General features: G+C 48.3%; 2 protein-coding genes across 4 annotated transcripts; both read right to left on the minus strand.

The window, feature by feature from the left end:
- Nucleotides 1-4,484: 4,484 nt before the first annotated feature.
- nfil3-2 (nuclear factor, interleukin 3 regulated, member 2) lies at nt 4,485-14,196 on the minus strand. 2 transcript variants are annotated; one of them, XM_026324460.2, is made up of 2 exons: nt 13,922-14,196; nt 4,485-8,599 (listed from the first exon to the last, which is right to left on the minus strand). In XM_026324460.2, the coding sequence occupies exon 2, from the start codon at nt 8,122-8,124 to the stop codon at nt 6,361-6,363; it is 1,764 nt and encodes a 587-aa protein (XP_026180245.1). In that variant the 5' UTR covers nt 8,125-8,599; nt 13,922-14,196; the 3' UTR covers nt 4,485-6,360. The 2 variants fall into 2 exon arrangements, with proteins under 2 accessions (XP_026180245.1, XP_026180246.1); XM_026324461.2 differs by lacking the exon at nt 13,922-14,196 and adding an exon at nt 13,090-13,354.
- Nucleotides 14,197-16,979: 2,783 nt separating this feature from the next.
- On the minus strand, nt 16,980-19,590 carry nfil3-6 (nuclear factor, interleukin 3 regulated, member 6). Of its 2 annotated transcripts, none has more exons than XM_026324472.2 (2): nt 19,274-19,590; nt 16,980-18,785 (listed from the first exon to the last, which is right to left on the minus strand). In XM_026324472.2, the coding sequence occupies exon 2, from the start codon at nt 18,676-18,678 to the stop codon at nt 17,467-17,469; it is 1,212 nt and encodes a 403-aa protein (XP_026180257.1). In that variant the 5' UTR covers nt 18,679-18,785; nt 19,274-19,590; the 3' UTR covers nt 16,980-17,466. The 2 variants fall into 2 exon arrangements, with proteins under 2 accessions (XP_026180257.1, XP_026180256.1); XM_026324471.2 differs by having other exon boundaries at nt 19,287-19,589.
- Between the last annotated feature and the right edge of the window lie 1,028 nt (nt 19,591-20,618).

Below are 20,618 nucleotides of genomic sequence, written 5' to 3' on the forward strand. Positions count from 1 at the left end.
TACTGCATTCATACTGCCTTATACTGCATTCATACTTCATTATACTGCATTCATACTTCATTATACTGCATTCATACTGCCTTATACTGCATTCATACTGCCTTATACTGCATTCATACTGCTTTATACTGCATTCATACTTCATTATACTGCATTCATACTGCCTTATACTGCCTTATACTGCATTCATACTGCCTTATACTGCATTCATACTTCATTATACTGCATTCATACTGCCTTATACTGCATTCATACTTCATTATACTGCATTCATACTTCATTATACTGCATTCATACTGCCTTATACTGCATTCATACTTCATTATACTGCATTCATACTGCCTTATACTGCATTCATACTGCCTTATACTGCCTTATACTGCATTCATACTTCATTATACTGCATTCATACTGCCTTATACTGCATTCATACTTCATTATACTGCATTCATACTGCCTTATACTGCATTCATACTTCATTATACTGCATTCATACTGCCTTATACTGCCTTATACTGCATTCATACTGCCTTATACTGCATTCATACTTCATTATACTGCATTCATACTGCCTTATACTGCATTCATACTTCATTATACTGCATTCATACTTCATTATACTGCATTCATACTGCCTTATACTGCATTCATACTTCATTATACTGCATTCAGACTGCCTTATACTGCATTCATACTGCCTTATACTTCATTATACTGCATTCATACTTCATTATACTGCATTCATACTTCATTATACTGCATTCATACTGCCTTATACTGCATTCATACTTCATTATACTGCATTCATACTGCCTTATACTGCATTCATACTTCATTATACTGCATTCATACTTCATTATACTGCATTCATACTGCCTTATACTGCATTCATACTTCATTATACTGCATTCATACTGCCTTATACTGCATTCATACTTCATTATACTGCATTCATACTGCCTTATACTGCATTCATACTTCATTATACTGCATTCATACTGCCTTATACTGCATTCATACTGCCTTATACTGCATTCATACTTCATTATACTGCATTCATACTGCCTTATACTGCATTCATACTGCCTTATACTTCATTATACTGCATTCATACTTCATTATACTGCATTCATACTGCCTTATACTGCATTCATACTTCATTATACTGCATTCATACTGCCTTATACTGCATTCATACTTCATTATACTGCATTCATACTTCATTATACTGCATTCATACTGCCTTATACTGCATTCATACTTCATTATACTGCATTCATACTGCCTTATACTGCATTCATACTTCATTATACTGCATTCATACTTCATTATACTGCATTCATACTTCATTATACTGCATTCATACTGCCTTATACTAGATTCACACTTAATTATTCTGCCTTATACTGCATTCATGCTTCATTATACTGCATTCATACTTTGTTTTACTGCCTTATACTGCATTCATACTTCATTATACTGCATTCATACTGCATTGTACTGCATTATACTGCCTTATACTGCATTCATGCTTAATTATTCTGCCTTATACTGCATTCATACTTCATTATACTGCATTCATTGTTCATTATACTGCATTCATACCTCTTCATACTGCATTTACATGGATGAGGTGCGAATGGAACCTCAATCTAAAAGATAAGTCTTTTTTTACATGTATTTTGAGGAGTCAGTTCTTTTCAAAAAGAAAAACTCTCATGCTATTTTCCTACTTCCACTGTGTGACAGTGAGTGTTGTAACTGAGTGTCAAGTGTGTGCATCATTGCTACGTTCTGCACATGGATGTTTGCATGTGCGCATGCAGGGCTGCAGCTGTCTTGCTGCAGGATGTGAGACTGAGGACCAAGTGAGAAACTGCACGTCTGTGGTTCTGGCAGTTGGGGGAATTCTTCAGTTTTGTTACCTGAATCTGACCTGCTTCCTCAGGCATCCTGGATCCAGACCCAGAAATGTGTAAGAATCTTCTTCTGTGTCTCACCCTCTCTTCCTCCTGTCGCCCTCCATCACCCTGCTCCCTCCCCTGCGTGCTAAACCTTCTCCCCAGGGTGGAACTAGGTAACATGAGAGCCCCTTTCTGCTCTGCTGCCAGAGACAAATAAAAGTGACACAGATGGAGCTGCAACCTTCCTCGACTCGCACGCTCCCTTTCTTTAGTTTCTTCTCCCACGAACGTTGACCTACTTTTCTCCTGGCCTGTTTATGCAAGCTCCAGTGCAGCAACTATTCCAGTCAAATGAGGAAAATAGAGGACGCAGCAAAAATCTGCCAGAGTGTTGCTGTTCCTGACAGAGTGTCACCTTGGTTGGATCCCAGAGGTGTTTCATTATTGAGAGGAATTCCATGTTTGCTGAACAACTCCTGAAAAGCCAAAACTCCATGGAGACTGCAGCTTTTTTCTTTGTGTGTGTGTGTGTGTGTGTGTGTGTGTGTGTGTGAAGGAATGTGCATCAGCATGTGTGCGTGCCTGTATGTGCTTGTGTGTGTGACTGAGGGCATTGTGAAGGGCACTGATGCATCAGCCTCAAAGAGCAGCTTTGTTTGCAGGCTTAGATCAAGTTATTACCCACACACTGAGACACAAACACACACACACACTGAGACGCACAAACACATACACACACACACACACAAACACACACACACACCCTGCTCCTCCCTTTAGCCTTAATGTTGTTATGAATATGACCCTGTTTTGGTCTATAGGAGGGAGGCAGTGTGATAAAATTGGATTGGACTGTTGGAGGGAGACTGTGCTTCCTGCATAATGAACCAGCTGAGTAATCCAACCAGTACAGGCTCATATTACATTATACTGGGATTGTTGTCATTTTCAAATACATGTGAACTGTAGTTAAAGGAATAACCCTGATATGGAAGGAAAGGTATTAGATTATTATTGAATCTGCCCGTTCATATACAAGCTTCTTGCTCTTCCTAAAGTATGGGGCACACAGTCTGAGGGTCTGGACCTGGCTTCGGTAACACCGCAGCCTTTCCAGAGCTAATGCAGAGAATGCAGTGGGATTCGGCAGCAGTCAGGGGCTCAGACTGGCTCTTCCCCAGCTTTGTCCTGCACAGCACACACCGCTGACATATGCTGTTTAGTCCAGACTGTTTGGCTTCCCTGCTATAAATATTCTGGATTTCCGTGGGTCACACCTGCTCAGATTTGTTACTACAAACGTGATCTAGTTCTTTTGCAGGGAGATTGTTTCGAGTGGAGGTGTGTTCAGGAAGTACAGAGATTTGGTCTGACTTTCTACCATACTTGAAGTCATGTGCAGTGCGTCAGATGTAAGGAAACAGCAAAGAGCATTAAACAGGAGTGTCAGAGGCTGTAATCAGGAGAGTGTGCACCTCTTTGAGGGTTCCTGCCTGACATGAGCTGCGGTTGATGGCATTTTCTTGCATAAAGCGCCAGTCTGTTCGTAGAAGTAGGCCAGTGTTACATCAGACGAGCTCTGCCGGGGAGTTAGCTGGGCGAAGGGTGTCAGTGTGTCACTGCAAAGCTCCTCTCGTTGCAAATTAGGCTCCGATGCCAGAAAGAGTGAGCTGCCCGTGGGGAACGGTACACTCCTTACAAGGTTATTTCTGCACAATGGAAACAGGGTGTGTCTGTCAAAAATAGACAGCCCTGGAGGAAACGGGGGCTGCGCTGAAGGAGTATAGTTGGCAGTTTATTAGGTGCACCAAGGTAAAACTACAAGTAAATGTTTTCTAGACATATCAATGTAACTGTGGGATCATTTTGGAGAATATTGAACTGTGTGATCTTGACAGGTGTCTCTATTATTTTGTCCACCCCATTTCTATCAGTTATTCTGACCATCATTAGATGGTTGATACTGATGCATTAATGGCTTTGGCTTTTTCACATGGAGAGAGTTCAAAGCAGCCAAAGGACTCTCATTGGATACACATGGGGCCTTCTTCCTTCTGGATGTGTTAGCATCTAAAGCTAACCTGTTGGTTTGGTAGCATTAGCCACCTAGCATGGTCCTGATTGGACCTTTGGACCTTTAGTGCTTTGGGTCACATTAGCAGGAACCAGAGCTAGTTCTGGACTGGACACTTTGTCCCAACCAGGCATCCGTAGTTCACGTCGTAGCTTCAGGAAACAGGGATGAGATGGGAGGGGCAGAGAGCAAGAAGGAGGGGCTTATGGTGGGAGGTAGTTTGGACTCATTAGAGCTTCTAGAGGTCGAGGAGACCTGAGCCAGAGCAGCTTTAACTTCAACACTTGAGTTAATGGGATTATGTTACGTCCAACCACTGAAAGACAGATTTAATTAATTTTGTTTGTTTGCTGATTCTCTCATGTCAGCCAGTGAGTAAGGAGAAGCCTGACTGGTGGTAGATCCTCATCTCAGTGGGCAGGAGGAGGAGCCAGGCTGAGTGCTATGTTGCTGCTTAAAACCCCTAAACCACACAAACACTAGTGAAAGAACAGAGAAGAACAGGCTCTTTTCATGATATGTTGATAGTCAACATTGTTTTTATTTAATTTTTCAATCTTGAAATGCTCCTATCTTCCACAATGAACATTAGTGTCTTTACATACAGATTCAGGTGAAAAGGAAGTGATGGTAATGACCAACCAGAACAGCCACCACCCATCTCTACACACCACTCTGCTTCTTTCTTGTCCTCTTTTTCATAAAACCATCAGAGAAACCACAAACATTACTGATTAATACACACTGGAAAAGTAGGGGGGGGGGGGGGGGGCAAATACATGCCATCACAGTCAACAGGAGAAAGGACACAGAACAACACCTTGACAAAAAAGAGAATATAAAACCAATGAAATAAACATTACAGTGTTGTTTAAGGGCGCGGGGGACTTTACATTTATACACAAGCACTAAAAAACCAAACATGGCACAGAGACCTTTGCTAATCTGGGATCCAGTGCAGGCGCTTCATCGCTACCATGGGCCAGGGATGAATAACCCCTGACATGAATAGTGGAGGCACGTGGGACACGAGGGAAGTCCTTTTCTTCATTAATTTAAGCTCCGATTGTCTGTGTGTTGGGGGAATTTGAACAATGGCTCCAATTGGACAGAAATCGGACATTTCTCAATAACTCTGGAGTCTCCAGGGGCCACGTTTTGGTGTCTACACAACTTGTTCAGAACTAAGTGCACTCTAGTGTGTTTGCATGAATGAGACTTAATTCTCCTGCTTTTGCACCAAAGCATCCCATGCCTACATTACAGTTCAAACTCAGTCACAGCTGGTATCTAAGAAGGTCTGTACACGTTCTCGGTCTATGTTCCTGTGGGCTTTTCTACAGTGATGGGTGTGTGGAGGAGAGGGAAATAAATACACTGGGCCAGTGATATGATTGATAAAGCTCAAATAAACCAAAAGGCTTGTAGCCTGCAGCTGGTGGTTTTCACCGAATATTTAAAGGCTGGTTAAAGGTTAAGAAATCCAAACGTTTCAATAAGGCCTTTGCCTCAGGAAAAACAACATGTTCTCCATTCAGTGCTGTTGGCGTTCCAAACTGAACGGCCACTTCTGTGTAAACAGGGCATTAACGGAAGATTAATGCTAAAGCTTAACAATCAACAGCGAAGGGTCCTGTAGCAACAGTAGACAATGTGACTGTACAGTAATTTATTGGGATGGTCACTTTCAAAGTCTTTTTTTTTATCATTGCAAGTTTGTCGCATTTTTGTTGAATTTGTATTCAAATTTCTTCGTAAAATATATATTTATAAGATACATATATTCATATATCACAGTAATATACAAACCAAGTGCTTAAAAAATAAAGGTGATGGCGATCTTTTGTGAACGAGTGGTTGGGGGACTATGGGTTGGTAGAGGTAGGGTCTGGGAAGAGGTATGGAACTTAATATTCGTAGTGTTGGTGGTGTTGGTGCTTCTTTGGTCGAGGGGCTGTCCCCAGTGTCTACAGTCTGACATCTACCAAATTAATAGTCCTGGTAAAGCTCAAAACCTTTTCTTTTCCTACATTCTTGTTTGTAATTGATCACAATGTGCTTTTGCTGATGCTCTGCTGGAAAATGTTGGATGGCAAAAGTAGAAAAGCAGACAGTTCCATTCCTCCTCTCATCACATAAACAAAAGTGCTTCTGTAAGTATGGAGAGGATGTAAGAAGTGACAACTCTGTACAATATATATACACATATGATACAACCCTACAAGATGTCCCGCCGTTAAGGCGACACTGAGGGTGGGGGAGTAGAAAAGCCCAGCTTACTGTCCCAAGTGCTTGACGGGGAATTTGATTATAGGGCAAAGGCATGATGGCGGGGTAATTAAGTTCTTTTAAGTTGGGACCATGTCTGTCAGGGACTGTCACTTAATCTCGCCTCTTGTTTCGTCGTGAACCCGTCTCCTTTTTCCCACCCTCCTTTTGTGCCCCCTCACCCGGACTCTCCCGTTTAATGTTCTGCGGTTGGGTGAGGGACAAGTAGGGATGCTGGGGCAGGGGAGGCGGCGTCGCTGAGGGCGGGCTGGTTGGGGACTCCTGCCCGGAGCAGTTGCTTCCGGTGCTCATGGCCCGGTGCTTGAGTCTGAGTTTGTGGGGCAGCGCTGTGCCCTTCACCTCGCCCTGGATCTGAGAGCAACCATGGGAGGAAGGCGGAGGTGAGGCAGGCTGGTGGAGGCCAATAAGATGTTGGTTGTTGTAGCTGCCCATGTCTGAGCAGGACGAGGAAGGGGACTCGTCATCATCTGTGGAGGCGTCTTTGTCCGAGCTCCGGGGATCTCCATCACTGGATGATGTGTCCTTGCTAGAGAAGCTTGATTGGCCCTGGTAGCAAACCTCGCTCCTGGGCTCGCCCTCGTAGGTGAGCACAGGTGGCTCCTCGTCTTGAACGCTGAGGTATGAATGATGTAGCTGCTGGAGGTGGTGGTGGAGCCCTGACTCTGCAGACAGATCACTCTCCTGCTGCAGGTGCTGCTGGGGAAGTTGGCACACTCCGTACACCAGACTCTCTCCAGCCTCGTTACGTCCGTCTGACAGCTCACAAGGCGGGGAGTCCAGTGTCTTCCTCTCCAGCTGCTTTGTCACCTCAGCCAGTGTCTCTGTGGGGTTCTCAGAAATGGACTGGGACAGTTGGCTGACACATGCCTGGCTGCTGCTCTGCTTCTGGGCTGCCTGCATATCGATGTCCTGGGTCCTCGGCAGGGTGTCCACAGGATAAGAGGCACAGCTGGAGCCGTACAGAATAACGCTCCTCTGGGCGGCAGGCGGGTGCGGAGTGGGTGGGCTGACAGTGTTGATAGTGATAACAGGCTCCTGATGGGGTTTCTGTTGTTGTTGCTGCTGCTGGCTGTGATATGCAGCCTCCAGCTCCTGAGAATGCTGCTGGATCTGGTGGTGAGTGGGTACAGAGGCCAGACCACGGTGGATGTTGAACATGATTTGAGTAGTTGTGCCATTGGCAATATCCATTTCCAGCCTGTCACCTTCCTGTTTAATCTCAAAGGGGATTGGCTCAGGGCTGTCCCGGGAGGACGCGTCGGACATGTCGGACAAGGAGCCACGAGGGGAGTATTTCACCAGCTGCCTGTGGCCCTCGCTTCGTCCTGACTGCTCTGTTTCTGAGGAGTCTGAGTTCATCATCACCTGAGAACCGCTGGAGTAACCGCTGGAGTAGTACTGAGTAGAAGAAGAGGATGACGAGCCTCCACTTCCCGTGTTGCTGCCCCCACCAATCTGCTGGCTCTTCTCAATGTACGAAGCAGTGCTTATCAGGCCAAAGCGTAGCTTCAGTTGCAGCAGCTCGGTCTTGAGCCTCACATTCTCATCATTCAGTGCGATGACACGGTTTTCCAAAACCATATCGTTGAGGCGCCGCTTCTCCCGGGAGCGCTTGGCGGCCTCATTGTTCTTGCGACGTTTCTCCCAGTAGGAGGCGTCCTTCTTCTCATCGGAAATGAACTCACGCTTTCGCCTGCAGGTCATATTGGGTTTGGGTTTGATGAGACGCCCAATGCGAGCTGGACTCCCTTGGATCAAGGGAAGAGACTCTTCATAACCGCTGAAGGTCTCATGGCAGTTTAGGTTATTCCCTGAGGTTTTGTTTAATGTTTTGAGAGCTGATGTTAGATTTTCCATTCTGGTCTAGTGGCAGACAGCCTGAAATGTTGCACGACGGGGGGAAAGAACCAGGTCAGAGGTCAAAGGGAAAAAGGGGGTGGTGATGAAACTAGGTTTCTCCCAAAGTTCTAGGTCTGTTTATTGCAGGTTCAGTCTGCTTATGACAGGAGGGGACGCAAGTGTCCAAATTAACCAGAAAGATAAAGAACTGGAGTTCAGCATTATCATTTACCCACTCGACAGATTTTCAGTTCAGTGTCTCTTCAAAATTTCACAGCCCCTTAGGGGATCGGATCAGAAATTTCCCAACCGTTGGGTCTTTATTCTCCTCTTGGCTTTTGTTGTTAAAGGTAAGCGGCACAGCGAGCTGAGCTGGTGGAGAAGTGTCCCAGATCTCCACACAAACAGCAGGATGTAGGTCAGCCCGTCTACCTCAGCGTGACAGTCTCTCGGGGAGCTTCGCTCGCCCTCCCTCCGTCTGCCAGATGAAAGGCTGTGGAGATAAAAACAAAAAGAAATGTTAATCCATGTGCACTGGTCCTGCTCCGTTATGCATTCTCACATCAGACGGGGAGCGATGCTGTTGTTTTTCTACCAGCCTGACTTTACTGACACCTTTCTACGTCCAGCAGCTTTCGGCAGCTGCTTTGGTGTGTCTGCCTTTTACTTCCTGTGTCGCTCGTGGCGACCAGCAAACCACCTCGCTGTCTGACCTTTTGGCCTCACTATTGATCTACTCCGTCTGCAGCCTGTGACCCCAGACCATGACCCCGGCAGGGTGGTGTTTACTATGGTGATGTAATGTGAGCGCTGAAGTCAGTGTCAGGCTGATGATCCTGATTCATCTTGTCACCCAGGACTTAAAGAGGCGTCGCTGTAATGATTTACACAGGAAAATAAAGAGCTGGTGGTTAGAAACGTGTAGCAGCGTACCAGTCGCAGGGGAGATGAGCTGGTTTAACTTCCTGTTTACCGGGTCCTCAAATAAAATATCAACAGCCATTAACCTTTTAAATGCTACAGTCAGTAAGTTCTGAGCAGCTAATTATTATTTATTATATTTCTTATTTTAAAGCTGACCTTATCAATAAGGTTTCTGCACATGTACATGGTGTCAGCCGCTGACTGGAGCTCATTCGGCTCAGCACCTTTTTTGTTGTTCGTGGTGACAAATTCTAAAATAATCTCACTGCAGCTGTGAAAACAGTGTAGCTGCAACGTGCCACAGAGGCAAGTGCACACACGAAAACCACAGAAAGAGCATCAGTCTTAGTCACCGTTAGCTCCTGTGTTCGGCCTGATGGGAATTCGGTGGCAGACAGAGCAAAGGCTGAGTCAGATACAGGTCTGGTGGAGATCCCTGGATCTGTTTTTCACAAATAAAGAACCATGAAAGAACAGCACACTGCGCCCCCGCTGTGAAAGCCCATCTACAAACACTGTGTTCATCCACCCAGGAATGTGGCAGCATTCTTTGCCAAAACAACTCGATGCCAAATCAGTGATGCAGAGGCAGCAGATAAGGCAGACAAAGGCAGCAGCCAGCGGGTCAAGGATAAAGAGGCTGAGACTGGGTCCAGAGATTCGGAGGTGTGGGGGCAGCTGGGAGCTGGGGCTCTGATAAATATAGGTCAAGGGCCCATAGAAAGAAAGGAGGCAGGACAGGGGCAGGAATAACCCAGTCTGTAAAGCCTGTGCTCAACAGGTGAGCTCTGAGACGCTGCTATTACAGCACAGGTGACTAATGAGCAAACAGTAGCAATGCTAATATAGAATCTAGTCTCTTACTATGGAATAACTGGAGTCTGTTTTTAAACATGCAGAGACCTGAACCAATGTAATGTGGTTTTCGACTGACAGGAAATGTTGCTGCTGCTAATGTCACAGGACAGGCTCCTCCTGGGAAGATAATTAGGTCACACATGCAGTTTTCTTCCTCCTCGTGACTCGTACTCTCAGAAATGTAAAACCATAAACCTCCCATTGGCTGAAGCACTGAAGGTCACACAAGTTTTCCCCTGCACACCCACTGGTGTTCTTCTATCGTTCCTGTATCCCTAATCAACCCTTTAAACACTGTTGTGGTGATAAATGTGCAGCTCAACATGTTACAGTCTGACGCCAACAACAGGCATATCCTCACAATGAAAATGGATTTCAGCCCAGATTCTGTGAAAAGAAATCCCTCTCCCAGCTCTGAGATGCAGACAAAGCAGAGGAAATATGGGCCAGTACCATCTGTTTTTAATTTCTGTTTGATTTCTCTCCAAACAATCAAATCTAATCTCAGAGTGCACTGTGTTTGTTTGGAAATAAAGGTGCTGCTGTCTGGCTGATTCTCCTCTGCTTGGCTGAACCGCTGAAGCTTTTCCTCGTGAGCCTTTGACATGTGGCTGTCGAGCACCAGAGAGAAAGAATGAGGGGAAGAGACTTTTTCAGAGCGTCCCACTGACCCAGAAACTGGGGACCGACTGCGCTCCGTAAACACGAGTCTCACTTCCTCCAGTGTACCGCTAGCTGGAATATAGGTCAGCCGAGCTGCGTGGAGCCGAAGTGACGAGAGATCAGAAAAAAAAGACAAAGAGTCAGACGGAGGGCGGGTGGAGGGCAAAACAGAAGGAGTGGCGTGGAGAATGAGGGCGTCTACAGACGGAGGTGAGAGCACGTGAAGTGGAGACAAAGAAGGGAATTGGTGAGAAAGTTAAAACAGAGATGGAGACAGAGAGGAAGCTGGTGGCAGCTCTGGCAGTGTTGGTTTTGCATCAGGGAGCGTGTCACCCATAGCAACAAAAAAGGGGAAACAGAAAGAGCAACCAATCATATCAGACTTTCTCTCGCCTCCTGTGAGTCAGTGGTTTGGCCAAAGCCAAAGATGAGAAAACGGCATCCTGCAACAGGAGAGCAGAGCGATTGACGTCAGTATGTGCTTCATATCTGCCCGCGACGAGCGCGAGCGTAACGCACGAATGAGCTCAAAGGTCAAATGAGCCCACAGTCGTGGCTGTTTCCTTCCAGCGCACTGGTCCCACTGCCTCCATGTTCAACCGCATGAATGACTGACCCACAAGGTGCTGTGACTCCTTCACAGCTCAGCCTGTCACCCACTTCATTCATGTTTCATCAAAACGACAACACACTCAGAGTCCCAGCCATTTCTTTACTTTCCCATCTCTAATCTAAAAAACCCCTGACCTACATTACTCTAACAGCTTCTCATATATTCCCCACGTGTCATCACTGGGACTCTGTGGCACTTCAGGAATGATAGCACAGTAAAAGAATCCAGCCGCAGGGCCGCGCCGCAGGACTCTAAATGTGGCGCTGAGCGCTGGAAACAGTGGACTGAGTTCAGACCCGTGCACATGTTTGTGTGCAGCATTTCAGGAAGTGGGAGCAGCTCTGAAATAAAAAGATGGGAGGAATGATGAATCTGTTGCCCCCCGCCACCCCATGGGAAGAATGCAATGCAAGGCACGTGGTCAGGGTTTGGGGGTCATGGGTGGGGTCTGCTTGAATTCCAGGTCTGGGGGCTGATTTTATCTTGCCAAGAAAAAGAAGTAAAGGAGGGGGGTCCTAAGAAATCAGGCCAGTGAGGCGAAGTCAAATCCAAGCTGCATCGTTGTTCCAAGAACGCACGGACAGACCCCCCCAAAAGGGAAAAAGCAGAGCGACTCAGTCCATGTGCTGCCCCAGTCACATGTGCTGCTTTGGCCTACTAACTGCTGTAATTCTCCTCAGTGCTGGCTCCAAACCACAGCACAATAACAAAGCAGGCCCTCAGCACAATAACAAAGCAGGCCCTCAGCTTTTATCATCGTACATGTGCCAGGAAACCCCGAGAAAGTCAACAGGCCACAAAGTGGGACAGGATGGAAACTGCTCCAAGCTCCCGGATTTTTCTTTAGTAGAAAGCTCAGACCTGAAGAGCTGCACAGCAGGTCCTTCAGTGATGCAATTTGCCTCAAATGCCTGATTTTCTTTTTTTCTCCAAAACCTGTGACTTTGAAAACTGAGCTGATATGTGGGTCGTTATTTCTGTGCCACTTCCGCCTCGCTTCTTTGTTATGGCGGGGCGGGATTTATTTTGGTGAGGTTTTGATTCTGCCTTTTCAGTCAGCGGCGGTTGTGCCCATCAACCCCCCCCCCCCCCCGTGACCTACATTCAACGCTGGCATAGAGACCCAGTGTGTGCACCAACCAATGGGCACAGGCCGCAGCAGAGCGCAGCGCTGCACAACCACAGACTCTAGGTTTCCGCCGATTGCATAATCTGCCCCGTTCTTTAATCCATTTTAATTATTTCATTCATTTATTACGCAACCTGCATCTACGCTGCGTGCACGTTAATGGACCCGTACCTCTGCGCTACATGCGGGACTTACAGCACAACGCGCACAGTCCTGAGAGAAGTGACACCAGCTCAAATCCTTTTAAACCCCCAAACCGCGATCCATTATTATCATCATCATCATCATCATCATCATCATTATCATCATTATCATTATTATTTTTATTACGTGACATATGAAGCTGTTGCCGCGCGCACGCTCTTTGCTGCATGCCATTACTGAGGCTGCAGGAGGAGGAGGGGGAGCGTGCCCACGTGCAGTGCGGAAACCACAAAGCCGGCGTTTCCCCCTTCCCAAACAAAACAATCAAAATATCACAAAACGCTGATGAACCGATTCGCCTCCACAGCGTGAAGCGGCGAGAGCTGCTCTAAGTTCCGCTGAGGACGGTTCTCCCGGTGCACATGTTGGACACAAAGCCCGAACCCACCGCGTCTCGTCCCCGCGGCCGCAAACACCGCGAGGAACGTGTTGCCCCGCACGCGTCCTTTGTTGCTCCGTCCTCACGCATATTTAATCTGATCCTCATCCGAGGCGACTGCGCGCACCCAAAACGAGACACATCCGAATTTCATTGTGATGTTATTAAATGTGTGACCCACATCTGGCCCAGATGTTCGGATTCACTACGCACCTCGCAGCGGCCGCGCTCCTCAGACCCTCCGAACTCCACCATTCTTCATTCCTGCTCCCGCTGCGTCTCGGTCCGAGTCCAGCTGCTAAACAAAGGCGGGAGGAGCAAAAAACGGTCCGCGTACATCCAGGACGGGGATCTCGGCTGGTGAGCTCCTCCTAAAGGGTTAACCCGGAGGCTGCACAGCCGCGTTAACCTTTACAAAGAGCTGCTACACGTGACGGGGAGAAGTGTGTCCTCCGAGCCTGCGTGGGATTTTTCCAGCTGTGTGCGCGGACTAGCCTACTAACCCCAAACAAGCCGCAGAGTCTGTGCAACATCAACCTGAGCGTCACTCACACGCACGATTCTCTTTGTGCAGTAACAGACAGAATAATGCGCAGCCGTGTTCACCAAGACATTCACGTTAGAACAACATTCAGACTCCATACCTGCTCAAAGCAGGTGTATTATTAAACCGACACTGGGATAAACTGGGATGGACTGGGCCCTGAATGCATCACATCAGACGGCACGGCACGGCACGGCACGCCACGGACGTGTTGATTCGGCCTCATTCGCACCATCGCACCGCTCCAAAGCATCCATGTTCGTGCGTTTCCAGCCCCGCACCTTCTGCTGAAGGAGTTCCACCACCTCAGGATACACCGCCCCCCACACACACCTGCCCCCCACCCTGCTCCACCAGCCCCGCACCCTGCTCCACCTGCCCCGCACCCTGCTCCACCAGCCCCGCACCCTGCTACACCTGCCCCGCACCAAAACAAACAGACACGGTCCGTGGGTCTTCTTCAACATCGTGGTGCGGGTTTTAAAAACAACACAAACTCACCGTCAGAATCCACAGGGGACACGCACGGTCCAGTTCTCGTCCAGAAATCCGCTCTATGCTCGGGTCAGCTGCCCTCACACTCTCACCGTCCGTCAGTCTGGAAACACCCGCTCTGCGGGCCGTGCAGGTAAATGCGTGGGTGTGAACGCAGCGCGGCTGTTCAGTGCCCTCCTCATGTCATGTTTGCTCCGGCTCGGCCTCTCCCGCTGCCTTCTCTCTCCGACTCTCTAAATGTATGTTAGTAGGTCAGCTGTTGCATAACAGGACGCTTTGGGTGCCTAGTCACGTTTTTTGTTTCTCTCTCGGCTCTGCCCCCTCCCTCTCTCCTCGCCTTCAAATCCTGTTGCAGGGGGAGGAGAAAGGCCCGGCGGAGGAGGGACTAGGCTCCGGGCCAGCCTCAGCCTGATGAAGGCTTGTGGTGACCATAATAAGGTCACCGGGCACAAACAGGTAGGTCGAAGCTCAGAGTCAGAAGCTGAAACACCTGTGGGAGCGTTTCCTCTGCTGTTCCAGCTGCTCTAAGTTTGAACGAGGCATTCTGGGTAAATATGTTCGCCTTCCTGCAGAGATGGATGCTCAGATTTTTACTGCAATACCAGTAGAAATACCACAAAGTAAAACTCCTCTGCTCTAAGTAAAAGTCCTGCACTTCAAATATTACTGCAGTAAATGTACCATCATCTAAGCTGATGTAGCCAGACTGCAGATCATCTTAATAAAGTCTCATAGATTATTACATGACTGTTAGAAACTACAGCTGTCAGATAAACAGAGTAGGACTAACAACATTTCCCATTTTAAAGGAGGGGGGTCTCCTCCCTGTCTCCTCCCTGTCAGCCACTGCACCACCTGGACAAACCGTATTCTGTGGGTGTGTTTGAACTTGGATCATGCATGAAGAGCAGTGAAGGCGCTCCAGCAGATCGATGGTCGTCCTGTCACACAGTGACGGGTGGATGCCTCCAAATATTTGCTGTGCTATAATAAAGCGGTGCTGTGGGGAAACAATAAAGACGTACACACGTTCCGGTAACATCAGCGCTGGTGGTATAATTTTCGTGCACACTTGGTTTCATGTGCTCAAAGCGTGTCGAGAACTTTTCAGCCACAGTAATTATTTGTGGTTTTGTTGAATACATGCTGTTGGCACTCGCTGCCTGCTTTTGTTCTGGGTTTGGTTTCTGTCTGTTGTCCTCATACTCGCACATGCACAGATGCGAACTTCCTGGCTGGGGTTCGGTCATTGTGCTGTGACGCTGCGCTATCAGGGGGGGCAACCCCAGGACCTGCAGCCTGGAGTCCCTCTGGACCATCATTCCTGCACTCGCCTTTGTTTCCTGGTGTCTGAGGAGGAAACGCATCCCCCTCCCCCCGATAAAAACACACTCATGCACTCTGTCTCTTTATACACCCCATCCTCATCCCCACCCTGCCCGACCCCCCACCCCCCTTCCAGCTATGTCTGCACGCGTTCCCATGGCAACTGTCGCACTGCCTGCCTAGCAACAAGCTTTATCCTTCCCTGCAAAAAAGGAGGGAGGTGGAGAAAGGGGAAGAGGGGGTTGCGTTTTTTTGTGGGTGCATGGATGCAGGTGAGGATGCGTTTCCATTTCACCGCCGGTTCCTCCCGTTGTTGTGTCTGTTTAGTTGTTTATTATGTGGAGCCGCGTTAGATTCCCTCACTATGGCTGCAGCTCTTCCAGGGGCCAACACCTTCAGCAAATAAAATCATCCAACACACGGTGACGTGAGGAAACGCAGGAGTTGACGAAGCTGCAGATGTTTGGAAACAAAATAGTGTTTTGTGCTCCTTAAAGGCGGGAATAGCAGCTGTCCTTTGATTCAGTTTATGCCACTCGGAGGACATTAAAGTTTTTAGGGATTTAAATGACTCAAAGTCTTTTGGACTCTGCTCTGTGTCCCAAAGTCACTTCCCTGATCAGATTCTGCAGGGTGGGTTATAAACAGGTCACTTCATTACAGACGTTATTTTAAAAAGCCATGTCCTCAGACATAACACCCAGGCTGAATAAACTATTAGAACCTAAAAGAACATCCTCGTTGGCCCAAATATTTCTTCTCATGCTTAGGCTTGAATTTCTGTATGTAAGACATACGTGCACAGTTGCTAAATTGAACTATCAGTCATCTCTGTGCACTGGTTCCTGCTAAGGTCCAGGAACAGTACGACCTTTAGGGACTGACCGAAGGCGTTGTCTCTGCTGCCCCCTGCTGACCCCAGAGTAGCAGATTTGACTCAACGCTGCACTGAAATTCTGACTCGATTAAAATTTCTGTCGTCATCAAGACAGGCTGGGACTGAAAGGCGGTTTTGTTCTGGCTGTTCTCCTTTGAATAAATTCCCCCTCCAGCTGTTAGAATGAAAGTTGGGTAACATCAGGCCCACCCACCGTCTCCGTCTGGTCCCGCTGCCTCGCAGCCTGCAGGGACGGTGGGACGTGCACAGCCGCACAATCCGTCAGTGGGTAAGTGACGTCCAATAACAGCGCTGACTTTACCTGGTCAGTCTGACTGGGGGGGGGGTATTATACTGCAGTGTGTCTACGTAACATCTGTGGTTCCTTTAGAATAGTTAGTACGTCACATGACCTGGTTATTATTCAACAGAAAACAGCTTTTTATTTCCTAATAAAAACAAGCCCCCAAAGTTAAAATGCTGCTGCTACATTAATGCAGGGATAATAATCATCTAATGACTTTTTCTACCTTTAATTCTCAAAGTACATTATTATGGTTTGACTTTCATACTTTCACCTAAACCACATTTTGAATACAAGCCTTGTAGTTTACCTGCAGAGTTTTAATACTTTTACCCAAGTGAAGCATCTGGATGATTCGTCTGCTCATGGGAGACATGTTGAAAAGGGCTAGTGACAGAAAAGCAGCAGTCTCCAAAAATACAAGTCCCATAATGCACCTTTCATTAGCATTGAGAAACATCTTTCCAACCTCCATAACTCTGGGTGCTAGCACAAAGTTGGCCTGCTCTGTTCTTAGGGTTATTTTTCAAATTAAAAGCCTCTCACAAACCAGCTGCTGAATGTGTCAAATGCTTTTATTTTATGAAAGCACAGAGAGTGACATGTTCAAACTGGGCAGACTGGAGTGATGGGAGTGTTTTTCATAAAGCATCTCCTGAATATTAAGGTTAAACCAGGTGAGCATGGGACCCCTTGTATTTACTGTCAGTGTTGTGTTTGCAGGTTCGGCTGCCGTGGGAAACCTGTGCAGTCGGTCCTTCCACTAATCAACCGTCCTCCTCTGGGAGGTGCAGACTGGTTCCCAGTGGCTCTGTTGCTGCACCGCCTGCTGTGTCTAGATGGAGTGAGGCTGTTTGGTTTGTCGTGGTGTAAACGTGTTGTAGCTGTCACAGTGTGGAGAACAGAGAAACTATTACACACATTGAGATTATGTTAGTCAGCGGGGCTGGGGTTATGTCTTACAGTATGGTACAGGATTTAAAATAAAAACACAGGTTCACAGGTTGGATCAGTCCCAGGACTGCTGATTTCCAGTCGGACCCGTCACCGGGTGGCTCTGGCCATGAGCTGCTCTGTGAACAGCTTCTTCAGCTGTGCCACCTCCTCGCTCAGAGAGTGCAGCTGGGACTTGAGGGAAGTGTTCTCGTGCTGATGCTGGACATCAGCTAGTCCTTGTGAGGGGGGAGGCTGGAGGCTGCAGGCGGCAGAGGAGGGGTTGTACTGGGGGGACTGTCTCCCCCTCTTGGCCTCCTCACCCTCCTGCTGCTGCAGCCAGGGGCCGGTACAGGGCCCCACTCCCCCTTCACCTCCGCTCAGTCCCCTGACGGTGTCTCTCGGACCCTCCCGCCCCGCCGTGGGGCTGCGTCTGGTGCTGCTGCCGTCCCCGCCAGCGTCCGCTCCCTCCCCACTGCCGGGTGTCTTGAAACGTAGCTTATAGGGAAGATTTTTCATGGCCTCTGCTTGGTCCGGCTTACCTCCGCTAGGTCCTGCAGGGGAGTGGTGGAGGTCGTAGCCCAGCTCCTCCACCCTGTGTGGGGACAGTTTCTCGTGGTCGCTCAGGCGGTCTTCAAAGAAGATCGGGCTGCCCACACTGGACCCACCTGGCGTAGAAAACCCAGAGTCCTCGGACATGTTGCCAGCGTCCCTGCAGCCTCGCACGTTCAGCACGCCGGTGTGGCTGTTGGGATGAGAGGCCGCGGAGCCTCCGTCCTCTCTGTGGAGGAAATACTGGGGCGTCAGGACCTGAGCGGTGGTGAGGGGCAGGATGGGAGCGTTGGAGGGGTCTTTGACCAGGCCGAAGCGGAACTTCAGAGCCAGCAGCTCGGCTCTGAGGCGAGCGTTTTCCTCCAGGAGGGCCAGAACCCGACTCTCCAGGACCATGTCGTTCACGCGTCGCTTCTCCCGGGAACGTTTCGCCGCCTCGTTGTTCTTCCTCCTCTTGTCCCAGTAGCCCTCGTCCTTCTTGTCATGGGGGATGAATTCGCGCTTGCGCCGGATGATGGTGGAAGCAGAACTCTCTTTACGTTTGATGGCTGAGGTGCGGCCCAGCAGTGAGCGGGCCAACAGGCTGCTGGAGGTCAGGATGGACACAGTTTCATCAGTGAAGGTCAGAGCTCCTCCTCCTCCTCCTCCTCCTTCTTCTTCTTCTCCTCCTTCTCCTCCTCCACCTGGAGACTCTGCCGCAGGTGAGTCCAGTACCTTGAGCACAGCTGCTTCCTGCTGCTCCCTCATCCTCTGGGACTCGTCCTCAAACATGGGTCTGGTGAGCGTGTCCTCGCTGCTCAGCGTGCACGGTACCGCTGTGGGGCCGAGCCCAGTCTGCGCCCTCAGGATGAAGCAACAGTGCCACCTAGCGGTCAAAGCTGCGGAGGGAAAAGAGAAGAGGGATTAACGTTATGCAAGAGCCATTACAACACAACATTATGTAACCACGTTAACGTCCACAGTCAAACCGGAGCGGCTTGTACCAGAACCCGCCAGGCCACATCACGCTCCAGCAGGGGCCGGAGTGTGTTGGTCCGCACGGCGCGTTGTTATAAACGAGTCCACCTGACTGTGACACTGACCTGCTGAGAGCTTCACCTACATTCACTGTTTGACTCCTGACGTGACTGCGGCTCTCTCAGGACCTGACCCACATGTGTGACAGGGACGAGCTGCATCAGTCAACACTTTATTCCAACCTCAGTCCAAAACCCGGTGCTGAAACTTATCCCCCCGAGCAGAACATAACCCGAAAGAAGTGAAATATGTCGATTCTTTCTCGCTGTTAATGCTCTTTACTCAACAATCCCCGGGGTCTGTAGCTGGAACTAAAGTTTGGAAACCGCTAATCTGAAGAAAACCACACCTGAGATGTTTACCGTAGGAGAATGTCAGTGGCGTCCGCCGGTGCGCGTGGAGGACGCGGCTCTTTCCGCCTCCCCGGTGTGACTCTGCAGATCCTCGCAGCCTCTTACTCAACGTTACCGCCGGTGTGGCGCCTCCACTCTGCTCCACTTGGATGCCGCAGCTCCTTTTTTAACGCGGAGTTCAGCTCAGGACGGTTCTTCTCCTCGCCTGAACCATCGGGACCCTGTTTGTGTGCGCGTTCCAGAGACCGCCTCCCTCCCTCCGTGACACCCCCTCCATCCAAAGGAAAGCTCCTATCGGCTTTCACGTAACAGGCACCATCATCATCATCATCATCATCATCATCTGACCCCCCCTCCCCACGGGATAACTATTAGGTAATGTTGCGCCTTCGCTCCGGCCCAAAGACTCAATGAGTCACACATGAGCTCTGGTTATACAATTTATAATTATACTCCAGTACCGTGCTGAGGTATTGGTACTTCACCGTGTTGTACTACTCCGTCCTTGGACTTTTACATTTATCTGGTTTAACTTTGGTTCCTCTTCAGAACCAGATTAATAAAATCATCAAACTTTATCGGTCTTTCTATAAACTCTTACCCCTGGTGCTGTGGACAAACTGGTCCCCCTGTAGTAAAGTCAGTCTCATGAATTTAACCCAGTATAACAAATCACATCCTTCACTTGCAGCTTCATATTTATGACTTTCCTTATTTTTGTTTTCAACATGACTTTGGACGGTGACGTGTTTCAGGATCGCAGAGCTGCACGTCCAAGGAGTTCAGCCTCTTAAATAAGTGAATGGTGTCTCTCAGGTTCACTGTTTGTAGTTGCGACTAAAGTCTTTGGGAATTGCAGCACTGACGTACAGCATCATCTAAATCTCTGTGCGTGTGTTGCCATCAGCCAAAAACCCCGGGGCCCCTAAACTGGTCAGTCTGGTTAATCTGGTTATTTTCGTCACATGATGCTTTGACGAGTTTTGGAAGAAATGAAAGTGTTGTTTGTCTCCTTTGGACTACACTTGGTCATGATTCCTTCCTAAGACTTTATGGTCATGTCAGTTCCTTTCTAGGAATTTACAGCAAAGCAATCCAACGTCCCAGGAAGTTTATTCCCATGAAACATCTGCTGAGGCATTCTAGTCACAGTCACACTGCAGATTTTATTATATTTAACCTGGTTAAATATACCACTCCACAGCACCTTCTCTAACTATATTCATGAAGTCCTGGTTTTAGTAGTCAGTCAGGTCTCAGTGTTGGAAAAAGGAAGGGTTTTAATGAAATGACATGTAGAGTCGATTCATGCAAGAAAATTCTCAGTAAAGCGTCTGTTTG

Source organism: Mastacembelus armatus, chromosome 8 (assembly GCF_900324485.2).
Source record: "Mastacembelus armatus chromosome 8, fMasArm1.2, whole genome shotgun sequence".
Taxonomy (NCBI): Eukaryota; Metazoa; Chordata; class Actinopteri; order Synbranchiformes; family Mastacembelidae; genus Mastacembelus; species Mastacembelus armatus.